The 12,461-nt window shown below is 57.9% G+C and overlaps 1 protein-coding gene across 1 annotated transcript in view; it reads left to right on the forward strand.

The window, feature by feature from the left end:
- Nucleotides 1-12,057, forward strand: part of VAPB (VAMP associated protein B and C) — a 48,926-nt gene extending 36,869 nt beyond the window's left edge. The window contains exons 3-6 of the mRNA XM_062204407.1: nucleotides 2,660-2,763; nucleotides 6,099-6,179; nucleotides 7,349-7,525; nucleotides 10,737-12,057. Coding sequence (XP_062060391.1) covers nucleotides 2,660-2,763; nucleotides 6,099-6,179; nucleotides 7,349-7,525; nucleotides 10,737-10,895 — 521 coding nt within the window. The 3' untranslated portion in view covers nucleotides 10,896-12,057. The remainder of the gene's footprint in view (nucleotides 1-2,659; nucleotides 2,764-6,098; nucleotides 6,180-7,348; nucleotides 7,526-10,736) is intronic.
- Nucleotides 12,058-12,461: the final 404 nt, after the last annotated feature.

Here is a 12,461-nt window from a genome sequence, read left to right on the forward strand (position 1 = left end):
GAGCACCTGTGGTCAAGGTGGAACTGTAGTCAGATTACAGCTTTATTGCTTCATCAGGAATTTTTTTTTTTAAGATTTATTTTTCTTTGGAAGTCGAAGATATGGAGGGGGAGGGAGAGAGAGATCTTCCATCCATCCACCGGTTTGTTCTCCCAAATAGCTGCAGCAGCCAGGACTGGGCCAGGCCAGAGCCAGGAGCCACGTGCTGCGTCCCCTGTGGGAGGCAGGAGCCTGGGTACTTGAGCCGTCGTCTGCCACCTTCCGAGTACGTTCGCTGAAAAGCTGGATTGGAAGCAGCAGCCAAGACTTGCACCGACACAGCAGTGCGGGGTGCCAGCAGGCAGTGGCTCTCCGTGCCACCCCCCACCCCAAGAATAGACTGCTGCTTTTTTTTTTTCCTGAAGATTTATTTATTGATTTGACAGAGCTACAGAGGGAGAGACAGGAGGAGAGATCTTCCACATGCTGGTTCACTCTCCAGGTGGCTGCAATGGCTAGGGCTGGGCCAGGCTGAAACCAGCAGCTTCATTGGGGTCTCCCAGGTGGGTGCGGGGGCCCAAGCACACGGGAGACGTGGGCTCCTTGGTGTGTCTTCCTCCTTGCAGTCCTGGGGTTGGAGAAGACACGCTGTGCCCTCCAGATGTGCCCGTGGTGTTGACTGCAGTCTGGCCATTTGTCCTTCAGGTTGGATGTCAAGCCCAGGGATGTGACGGCCCATCCACAGGAGAGCGCTTGTCAGCCCCGGTGTCCAAGGAGGCCAGCACTGTGGTTAAACTGCCACCTGCAGTGCCTGCATCCCGTATGAGTGTCCGTTTGGGTCCTGGCTGTTCCGCTTCTGGGCCAGCTCCCTGCAGATGATCCTGGGAAAGCAGCAGAACATGGCCAAGTTCCTGGACCCCTGCACCTGTGATAGGCCAGGCTAGAGTTCTAAGCTCCTGGCTTCAGCCTGGGCCAGCCACGGCCATTGCGGCTATCTGAGGACTAAGTGGTTGCAAGATCTCTGTCTTGTTCTGTGTTTCTATCTCTGTCTTTGTCTTTCCCTTTCTATAGTAAAAAGAAGTTTTTGAAAAGAAAGCCACTAGTGAAGGCCCGGATTGTCCAGCGTGCACCACGCCTTTGTGCCTGCAGGCATAGAGTTCCGAGAAGAGTGGCCCTTGTTCTTAAGTGACTTTCCTTCTCTCTGCCGATGGTTACGCTGTTTGGATTTTGAGGTTCAGACCAAATGTCCTTATTGTAGTTACCCTAGACGTTGCATTGTGTGTGTGCAAGCCACCAGGTAATAGGTTTGCTCTTCAGCGTGTATTGAATTCTGTCCTGTAGCTCAGAGCACTCTGGTGAGTGTTGTGGGCAGCCGGTGCTCTCCGTCTGATGTGTGGAGAGCTCGTAACGCACTTTGTCCTGCATCTCTCGAGGCGGGGGAAGGACGCTGGTGTTTTCTGTCCCCATCAGTGCAGATCCTGGAGTCCGCCTGTCGTGGCAGTGTCCAGTGGGGTGCAGGGGCTGCCGGGAGCCAGAGGTCTCTGCTGCTTCCTGACTTTGAGCAGGCCGCTTCCCCTGTGGAGCCTCAGGTTTCCCCGGTGTGGACCAGGCATGGACCAGGGCTGAAGACAGTGCCCTTCCCTGGCTGCCCGGGACCTTGAGTGCTGGCCTTGGGCAGTGTTGAGTTGGGCTCAGAGGCCAGAGGACACTGAGGAGCACTGGACGGGGAGCACTGCCGGCAGGAGGGACCGAGGACGAGGCGGTCCTTCGGGGCGCCTGCCGGGAGCAAGGGCTCGCCTGGCAGGCCGCTGGGGCCTGGCTTTGCCCTCTCCCCAGTGTGACCTCAGGCACAGCGGGTCACTTCTCTGGGCTTCAGAAAAGTGGGCATCAGAATCACACGGCCTCCTGACCCAAAGCCCAGAGCCCCGCTCTGGCAACACCACGTGGAGGTGGCAGGTCCCTGCCGGCTCCCGCCCGGAGTCAAGGCCACAGGAGGCCTTTCCCGCAGGTGGAGCTGTGTTTCAGGGAACCTCGCTAGATGAGGGCTTAGCCCGAGTCCTGCAGCAGACAAGGTTTTAAAGCGGCCATCATTTCTTCAACGGGGCAGGCCCTCGTCTCCCTGTGGGAGAGGCTGAGGGAAGCCGGAAGCTGGGCTGTTGGTCGTCCACAGACCCTTGGTGGGGAGGGGGTGTCCTCTGGGTCCCTAGCGAGGAGAAGGGGCCGTGAGCTGTGGATTTTCCTGTGCTCTCTGAATATCCTCCTGTTCTGGTGGCAACGTTGTGTTTTGAGCATTACCTTGATGAACTATGTAGGAAATGGGGTGGAGAGAAGCTAAAACAGTTCCTTCAATGTTCTGGATTGTTCTCTTTCTGTTCTGAAAGGTGATGGGAACAGAAGCAGGCTTGTGGTTTCTCCCTCGCCCACCTGTCCTCCAAGGCCTGCCACAGGGTTGGGGGTAGGTTGGAGGGTTGAAAGATGCACAGCCGGGAGCCAGAAGACCCAGCCCTGCCCTTCTGCACCTGGCTCGGAGAAGATGCGGTCGCCTGGCTCCTCAGCGCTGGCCCTAAGCTCAGATACGAGGACGCTGGGAAGAGCTCCCCGTGCACAGGACGAGCACTGGCGTGGCGATGGCGCGGGTAACCCAGCTCGGACCCTCCTAATGAAATATTTTCTTTCTCAGTGATGTTACAGCCTTTCGATTATGATCCCAATGAGAAAAGTAAGCACAAGTTTATGGTTCAGTCTATGTTTGCTCCAACTGACACTTCTGATATGGAAGCAGTAGTAAGTACTGAATGCTTCTTACTTTTTTCAGTAATAATCGTAACAAAACCCAATTAGGTACAGAATGGTGGGTGCATGCATGGCAAAGTGTGTGAAAATTATGCACAGGGGAACGGTGTTCTCAGGGAGGTTTGTGCTTTGACTGCCTGTGATAACACTGTATTCTGTGTTGTGGAACACTGTGTTCTTACTTGTAGACTCCGTGTGCTTCAGCAGTTGCTTGCCCTCATGGCTGTGTCTCGTGTGAGTGGGTGCTCCCCCTCTCCTCCTCTCCTGCCCCAGGAGGGCTGTGAGGGCCCCCCGTCTCCTGCTTGCCCTCGTGGCTGTGCCTCGTGTGAGTGGGTGGTCCCCCTCTCCTCCTCTCCTGCCCCAGGAGGGCTGCGAGAGCCCCCCGTCTCCTGCTTGCCCTCGTGGCTGTGTCTCGTGTGAGTGGGTGCTCCCCCTCTCCTGCCCCAGGAGGTGCACAGGGCTGTGAGGGCCCTCCTGTCCCCCTGCCCCCCACCGTCTCCCGCTTGGTCCCAGTGAGCTGCTGCTCTGTCGTTCCTCCCTGCGTTCCTTCATTTTTCCCCTTGTTTAAACAAACACCTGTTCAGCTGTGTCTGTTTTTGGTAAAATTAAAACGACTTCATTTTTTACAAAATGAATAAGTGATGTTATATTTTTGATGTTTCTGGAAGAAGATTATAATGGAAGTTCTCTCAGAAGTAAACTTTCACACACCTGAGTAGTCCACAAGCATCCTGGTGCTGTGAGCGTGGATCACAGGCCACAGACAAGACGTGCAGTGCCCAGCGCCCCGCGGTCTGGGAGCAGGGCAGCTCTGGGCTCCCTCTCGCCAAGAGTTACCAGAGGCTCCTTTGTGGAAGCCGTCTCCTGCCCCGGGGTTGCCGCACAGTGTTTCCCTATGCACTTGGGGGAGCTTGACTGACATCTCTGTTGATGGTTAACTTTTGGAGAGAAAATGAAGGCAGAGCCGGGATTTTTGAGTTTGAGAGAGATCTGTGGTAATAGGCTGTCCACTCTCCGTAGAGGATCATTGGGCATTTGCCAGCTCCTCTGTTTCCTGGACTGTGTTCTCTGCCTCACGCCAGCATGTGTGGTCGAGGAGGTTGGGGGCACACAGAAGACAGAGCGTCCGAGGGCGCCGGCGCCTGGCGTGGCCACGCGGCCCTCTCGCTGCCGAAGCAGAGTTCTGCCTTCTGCTAACGCTGTGGCCTTGAGCAGCTTGCATTAACTTCTGTGGTGTTGGTTTTCCCGGTGAAATGAGGCTAAAAATACAGCCCGCGCGGTGAGGATTAAGTGTGCCGGGTGCTTGTTCTGTCAGTGCTGCATGTACGTGGACGGCCACTCCACAGACTCTGTGATTTTTATAAGAGTGCAAGAGAAATTTTAGACAAAATGTACACTGTAGGGAATTTTGGAAATACACAAACAAACACACACTGAAAGTGATTTGTAATTCTTTCACACTGGATCATGAGTAAGAATTGCCTTGTGCTTTTCCTTTATTTTTCCATGTTTTTATTTTGATGCACAGAAAGGTGAAAACGTGCAGTGACCACCCCTTGCAGCCGCTGCCTCGACTGACCCTTTGTTAGTATTCTGCCACCTTTGCTTCCTTTCTGTCATAGGCTTTCTTTTCTTTTCAAAAAGATTTATTATTTGAAAGGCAGAGTGACAGGGACATACACACACGCGTGCACACGCACACACACGTGTGTGCACAGATACCTTCCATCTACCAGTTCCCTGTCCAAATGCCCACAACAGCTAAGGCTGGGCCAGGCTGGAACCAGGAGCCTGGACCTCTATGCTGGTCCCCCACAAGGGTGGCAGGGGCCCAGGCACGTGGGCTGCCATTCGCTGCCTTCCCTGGCGCATTAGCAGGGAGCTGGATCAGAAGGAGAGAAGCTAGAGCTGAAACCACCATTCTGACGTGGGACGTGGGTGTCCTGAGTGGCTCTACCCCTCTGCGCCTGAAGTTTCTGTCCTGTTGAACCACTTGGGTGTAAAACGCAGACATTAGGACGTCACCCCTCCGAGCACCAGTGCCAGAGCAGCTCCTTATGTGGCCCCAGCGCGGTTGTCCTGGCTGAGAGGAGGCGCATCACTGAGTGTGATTACAGTCAGCATCATCGAGTTACGGCCAGACATGGCTCTGGGCCCTTTCGGTTCCGGTGGAGGACCCCAGCCCACTCTGTTTCCCCTTCCTTCAGGCCGGTCGGCACGCGGCCGCTTGGTTTGTCAGACGCCCGTGTCCCCGTATCCTGCGCTCCTCCGGTGATGTCCTCGTGACCAATCGAGGTTGCATTGTTCTGGGCAGGAATATCTGTGGGTGATGCCACGTGGCCCTCACCCGAGGAGGCGTGTCGTGGCACTGGTCCTCCCTGCCGGCAGTGCCAGAGGCACTGCCAGCCCCTGGTGTCAGTTTTTGCCCCCGTGACTAATTGGTAATCTGTGATCCTCGGAGTCATCAGACACAGACCATGTGACTGGCCAGCAGTCTGTCACCCGGTGATTCAGCATCCGGCAGTGACCCCCACCTGCTGCTCCCTGGACACGTGCGCCTAGGGTGCACATGCACTGTGCCGTGTGGTTTCTCCGCGCAGTGTCCGGGACGTCCCCCTGGAAGCCAGGGCTCTGTGGTGTCAGTGGGGCGACAGGTGTGCAGCCCTGCGGCATCACATTGGCGGCCTGTTCCCTGGTCGTGGTTCTCGGCGCTTGTGTTGCTCTGGCTGCCTCCTGCATGGTTGGGGGTGGGCGTGAGGGTCTGTCTCCTCTCTGTGTCATGGCCTTGCAGCTGTGCTGGTCTGTAATTCTCAGAACAGCCTGGAAGTCCCCGTCCTCCTGCTGAAAGGAGCGGTAAGCTGGGATGTGACCCCACACCTCAGGCTGGTGGGAGGCGGGGGCCCTGCCGAAGTCACTCCCGGACGTCTGTGCCAGGCTGTCCCTGGAGGGCATCCCCTGGGAGATAAGTTTCATTTTCTTGAGGAGAGATCACGTGCCCTGGTCATCTGGACCCTGTGCTGGAGATTGGCCGGGGCTTAGCGGGCGGCAGTGTCCTGCAGGTGTGTCCCCGAAGACCAGCCCGGGCTGCGCGGGCTGCGGTCAGGTGGCGAGGCCTCAGGGGGTGGAGTCCGTGTGCGGGGAAGCTAGCGCGTCTCGCCTCCTCCTGTCGTGTAAGAACACGGAAGTCTCAGCAGACTCAAGTTCTCTAGTTGATATACGTAGGGCTTTCTCATTAAGAGTGTTTTTCTGAAATTGTCAGTTAGAGGAAGAAATTATTCTTCCAGCAGCTTTATAATGTCCTGATCATGAAATTTAAATTGTTTTAGTGGAAGGAGGCAAAACCGGAAGACCTTATGGATTCAAAACTTAGATGTGTGTTTGAATTGCCGGCAGACAATGATAAACCAGTAAGTATACTGACAGTTAATGGAAGTTGAATGTTGCAAGCTGATACTTATTTGCATACCATCTCCTGCAAAACCACGATTTAAGTTGGCAAATTGTTTTCTTCCTCTGATGTATGAAGGAGAAAAAGAATAAGCTGAGGTCAACAAGCAGGTGGGCCTTTGCGAGAGCGGCCCCCGGCCCCCGGCCCCCGGCCCCCGGCCCGCGACAGGGCAGCTGGGGAGGCAGTTCTCCCCTCGGGACGTGCAGCCTGTTGGCTGGCTGCGGCGATGGCATAAATCCCTGGGTGCCCGTGTAGCTTGGCAAAGTTAGAGGCGGCGGTAAAACCGCAGACGAGGCCCAGCCACGGGCCGCTTTCCCCTTAACTGTGGTCCTTGGTGATGCTTTGCAGAGTGCCCAGGACCCCTTCCCAGCGCCGCCTCTCCAGCCCCTCGGCCCCACTTGCCTTTTTCAGCCCCCATCTGCTTCCACGTTAGGGTTCGTGGCCTCTCTGCTGGTGATCGTGGGGGTGCTTCTCTTACGGGCTGGGCTGGGGGTGCCATCCTGAGCGCTGTGGGACGTTCGACAGCCTCTCTGGCCTCCACTCATTAAACCCCAGTAGTGCCCCGTTGTGACAGCCAGGAATGTCTCCATACATGTCCCCAGGACGGTGGTTTGCCCCTAGACCCGCAGAGCACTCCCACATGCCCCCACTCCAGCCCTGTCCTCGGTGAGCTCAGGAGGGGCCGCAGCCCCTTCCTGGCAGCGAGTTGCTGGGGTGCGGCTTCTGCAGATGCCAGCCTTGTTTCACCCTCTCCTGGGCTCCACCCCTGCCCGCTGGGCCTGGGGCTGTGCGGCTCCTGTGGCTCGGGCTTTGGAGCTTGCACATTACTGTGTGCTGATTTCTGCACGGCGGGAGTTGCTGGGGCAATATCCACAGCCCTTTCTCTTTCTCTGCAGTATTGGTCTCGGCCAAACCCCATGGTTTGTCCTTGTCCGTAATTGCTAGGGCCCTGTTGCTTTCGACTGTCAAGTTACTAGACACAGTGATCCATTTCAAAGCTAAGCGTGACAGTTCACAGTGTGGATGTAACCTGCTGCGGGTGGTGTTTCCTGAGAACTGCTTTCCTTTGCATAAAAACGTCCTCTGTTCTCTAGCTGGTGACACATGGCTTTGTTTATGTCTGAACAGCATGACGTAGAAATAAATAAAATTGTATCTGCTGCTGCGTCAAAGACAGAGCCACCAGCGGTATCTAAAGCTCTGGCCTCTTCTTTGGACGACGCCGAGGTGAAGAAGGTGATGGAGGAGTGCAAGAGGCTGCGAGGTGAAGTCCAGAGGCTACAGGAGGAGAACAGGCAGTTCAAGGTACCAGTCCCCCGATGGTCTGCGGAGGGAGGGCACAGGGCCCTGCGCTGGCAGATGGAGGTCCCTGGCTTTTGGCTTTTGTCCATTTTAACGGGGGTGGGGGGGTGGGGGGGTGGTGGTGTTCCATGGCTTTCCTCAGGGTCTCAAAAGGATCCTGAACTCCCCCTCGTGTGAAGAACCACCGTCCCTTCAGCACAAGTTGCTCACCTGTTTAAAAGCTCCCTTAGTAAAAACTGAAAATAAAATTCAAGGCTAGAAATAAAATGCCTTTGGTCGTTTTGAATACTTCCCAGACCCCACTGCACCCTCAGTCGCTGGGGTGAAAATCCACACGGACCTTTACTCTGGTGCTGTTCTAAGCTGAAGACGGTGAGAGAGCGAGCTGCAGTCTGCTGGTTCAGTCCCCACATGCCCGAGACAGCTGGGGCAGAAGCTGGGAGCTGGAACTCAACCCAGGTCTCCCACGGGCATGGCAGGACTCCAGGCACCTGGGCCAGCACCTGCTGCCTCCCAGGTGCTCTGGTGTGGGCTGGGTCTTACCTGGTGTCACGGCTGCGGGGCCAACGCCCGCTCCTGTGGTCCGTTTTAACACAGACGTGGTCCTGACCCGGAGGCCAACTTTGTGAGCAGCAGCGGTCCTTCAGACCAGTGGCGCTGGGCGTTCTCACCATTAGCAGGAGGTGGGGCTGTGGAGGGAGGGCCCCGACTCTAGCTCGTGGCCGGGCGCCGGCCAGTTGTGTGGTGGCACGGAGGCCTGTGGCGCCGGTGACCTCAGCCTGTGCCCGGCACAGCGGCTGTCAGGCTTCCATTGGAAATGCTGCAGAGGCCTGAGTGCTTCCCACACAGTACTGGAGAGAATATCGCGAACACCCGGCGGTGGGTGCTTTGGCTCCACTTCTGGGGCCTGGCCGTGCTCTTGTCTTACCGTGCCACCCGAGCACGGGACAGCTTTCAGTCTTAGCGGCCGTGGCGCCAGGCGCACAGGAAAGACGCACTGCAGCTGGTCGTTCCGACAGGGAAGTGGCTCCGTCTGCTTCCTTCACGGCCGTCTCAGTGCCTCTTCGCAGCTTCTCTCTGTGGAGTAAGTTAGGGAGCGGCTTCTCTCTGCGGAGTAAGTTAGGGAGCCGCCTCTCTCTGCAGAGTAAGTTAGGGAGCCGCCTCTCTCTGCGGAGTAAGTTAGGGAGCCGCCTCTCTCTGCGGAGTAAGTTAGGGAGCCGCCTCTCTCTGCGGAGTAAGTTAGGGAGCCGCCTCTCTCTGCGGAGTAAGTTAGGGAGCGGCTTCTCTCTGCGGAGTAAGTTAGGGAGCGGCTTCTCTCTGCGGAGTAAGTTAGGGAGCGGCTTCTCTCTGTGAGGAGTAAGTTAGGGAGCCGCCTCTCTCTGCGGAGTAAGTTAGGGAGCGGCTTCTCTCTGCGGAGTAAGTTAGGGAGCCGCCTCTCTCTGCGGAGTAAGTTAGGGAGCGGCTTCTCTCTGTGAGGAGTAAGTTAGGGAGCGGCTTCTCTCTGCGGAGTAAGTTAGGGAGCGGCTTCTCTCTGCGGAGTAAGTTAGGGAGCCGACACTTCGTTTTTTGGCTGAGTAGCTGAGCTAGGCCTGAAGCTTCTAAGTACATCCCTGCAAGTGATGGACAGCAGGTGTGTCACTGTGACCTGAGATCGGCCGTGCCCCGTGAGCAGCGGTCGAAGATACTATCAGAACAGTCTTGGCATCGGAAGACTCTTTATCTTGCCAGACCCTGCTTCTTTTGCGCTGGCTCCTTTGGTTTGGCCAGCGTGTTCCCTGAGGCTCTGCCCTTGAGCTCTCTGATGGAGCAGCAGGGAGAGGCTGAGACACACAGTGGCCTCTCGGGTGCGAGACGGTTGCACAGGCAGAGCAGCGAGTTGCAGGGAAGGTCAGCATTGTGGGCTCCTCTGCCGTGGCCTCTGGAGCTGCGAGGCACTTGGCAGAAGGAGAGGGGGAGGGGTGTGGGGGTGCAGATAGGGTGGTGACAGGAGATTGGACAGGACGGAGGGCCCGGCCCAGGCCCCGCGTGCCGTGCTGTCTTGGGCCCAGAGGTGAGGGAAGAGCAGAGGTTCCGCTCCCGATGCATCCTGGTCGTTGGGGGGGAGATGGGCTCACGTATCTTTGTATTTGTGAGAAAGAATGTTGCTTTTGTTAATGAGAAGTCCGAGCGTTACATGGAAAGTGCTGGAAGTCCAGTCACGGCTGAACACTGCAAATGCGCTGTGTTCTGGTGGGCCAGCTCCTCCCGGAGCGTCTCAGGGCTCCCAGGTCCCCGCTTCCTTGTTCCTGGTGCTCTTCTGTTTCAGGAATCGATGACCAGGGTAGCCTGTTCTCAGCGTGGAGGACAGAGGAATTGGCGCTGGGCTAGGGGAGAGGAGGAGTTGGGAGGCGTGGACAGGGTACACACAGCCCCGCTGGCCTGAGACCTCCCTGTAAACCACGGGGAGCCAGGGAGTGCCCCGTGAGGGCAGGGGACTGGTATCAGGCATGGGGAGCCAGGGAGTGCCCCGTGAGGGCAGGGGGCTGGTATCAGGCATGGGGAGCCAGGGAGTGCCCCGTGAGGGCAGGGGGCTGGCATCAGGCATGGGGAGCCAGGGAGTGCCCCGTGAGGGCAGGGGGGGCTGGCATCAGGCATGGGGAGCCAGGGAGTGCCCCGTGAGGGCAGGGGGGGCTGGCATCAGGCATAGGGAGCCAGGGAGTGCCCCGTGAGGGCAGGGGGGGCTGGCATCAGGCATGGGGAGCCAGGGAGTGCCCCGTGAGGGCAGGGGGCTGGCATCAGGCATGGGGAGCCAGGGAGTGCCCCGTGAGGGCAGGGGGGGCTGGTATCAGGCATGGGGAGCCAGGGAGTGCCCCGTGAGGGCAGGGGGCTGGCATCACAGGACAGATGAGGGAAGAGGGCCCTTCCTGGCGTGAGCCTCAGCCTCTCCGTCTGTACGCAGTGAAAGGGGCCGAGATCCGGGAGACCCGCGCTCTGGCTGACCGCCCTTCCCGGGCCTCGTCTGTCTGGGGCTGACCGCCCTTCCCGGGCCTCGTCTGTCTGGGGCTGACCGCCCTCCCCGGGCCTCGTCTGTCTGGGGCTGACCGCCCTTCCCGGGCCTCGTCTGTCTGGGGCTGACCGCCCTTCCCGGGCCTCGTCTGTCTGGGGCTGACCGCCCTCCCCGGGCCTCGTCTGTCTGGGGCTGACCGCCCTTCCTGGGCCTCGTCTGTCTTTGCAGGAAGAAGACGGGCTTCGCCTGAGGAAGACGGCACAGAGCAACAGCCCCATCGCGGCCCTGGCCGCCGCCGGGAAGGACGAGGGCCTGAGCGCCCGGCTGCTGGCCCTGGTGGTCTTGTTCTTCATCGTGGGCGTAATCATAGGGAAGATCGCCTTGTAGGGCAGCGTGCGGAACGGGCGCTCGGTGGGATTGGTGGATCTGCCAGGTCATGGGGTTTAAACTTATCATAACCTTGTGTAAAAAGAAATTAACCTATGATGACATCTCACAGGGCTTGCCTTTAAATTACCCTGCCCCCACGTACACACACACAAGTACACACACAAATATAACACACTATAGCAATCTCTTAGAAGGGTAAACGGTATAGTCAGTGGTCGGGGGATGAGTGGTCTGTGTGAACGAGGGGAGCTGTGACAGCTGCACAGTCGTGATGTTTCAGCGCTGCTGGGCCTCGGGCGGTGCTGCGAGGCGGGGTGCCCCTCCCTGCCCTGGGTGCCGAGGCGGGGTGCCCCTCCCTGCCCTGGGTGTCGGGCTGCGGGAGCGCGGCCCCTGTGCCCGGGAGCCCCCGCTGCCCACTCCCTCCCTCGGATGTTCTTCCGCGTCCTCAGTCTGTTCCCTGGGACTGATGGAGAGGCAGGCGCCCGGACAGCGTCTTGACCGGGAGGCCCATGCTGGCGGACCCAGCACTCAGAAACACAAGTCAACGCTTTGTTCTCTTAAAGGGACCACGCTGAGTCACTGTTGGTTCATGTAGTGAAATCGAACTGCTATTCAGAGATGTTCAATGCATATTTAACTTATTTAATGTATTTCATCTCATGTTTTCTTTTTGTCACAAGAGTGCAGTTAATGCCGTGGCCTAGAAATCATCTGTGCTCCCAAGGCCCAGGCGCAAAGCTGGCATGGCCTCTGCAGGGCTGTGGCTGCGTCTCCGGAGGCTGCCGCGCGTGGGACTCCTGGCAGCAGCTGCAGGAGGAGTTTCCGCGTCACAGAGAGGCCACTTCTGAGGAGTGACAGCTCCGGGCGCCCGTTTCAGTGGAGGCGAGAGGCCAGTGTGCCGGGCGGGGGGCTCCCGTCCACACGGCCGGCAGGGACCTGAGGCCGCAGCCGCGCAGCCACGGGCCCGGATTTTAAGGAGGGAGGACCGGCAGGCGGGGTGGGGAAGGGAGGGAGGGAGCCTCTCGGCTGATGGGTCTGGCAGGTGGGAGCCTGGTTGGGAGGGCTCCACGGTGAGCTCACGGTGCCCTGGAAGACCAGTCCAGCTCTGTTCAGCTCTGTAGCAACTGAAAAAGAAAAATAAAGCCCCAAGTGAAGAGTCCTTTGTCATCGTGTCACATTGCTCTGTGGGCAGAGTTGCTGTATTCTCGTCACCCTTATTTTGGCGTTGGAAGGTTGATTTAAAAATGAGCCCTGTCCTGGTTGCTCCTCTTCCTGTCCAGCTCTCAGCAGTGGCCCGGGAGTGCAGTGGAGGATGGCCCAAGTGCTTGGGCCCTGCACCTGCATGGGAGACCAGGAGAAGCACCTGGCTCCTGGCTTCGGATCGGTGCAGCGCCAGCCATAGCGGCCATTTGGGGAGTGAACCAGCGGAGGGAAGACCTTTCTCTCTCTCACTGTCTATGACTCTACCTGTCAAAAATAAATAAATAAATAAAAATGAGCCCTGTCCATGGGAAACGTGCTGCTCAGTGTTCTCCCTGCACGTGCACGGGGATTCTGGAAGTT

This window comes from Lepus europaeus, chromosome 10 (assembly GCF_033115175.1).
Source record: "Lepus europaeus isolate LE1 chromosome 10, mLepTim1.pri, whole genome shotgun sequence".
Taxonomy (NCBI): Eukaryota; Metazoa; Chordata; class Mammalia; order Lagomorpha; family Leporidae; genus Lepus; species Lepus europaeus.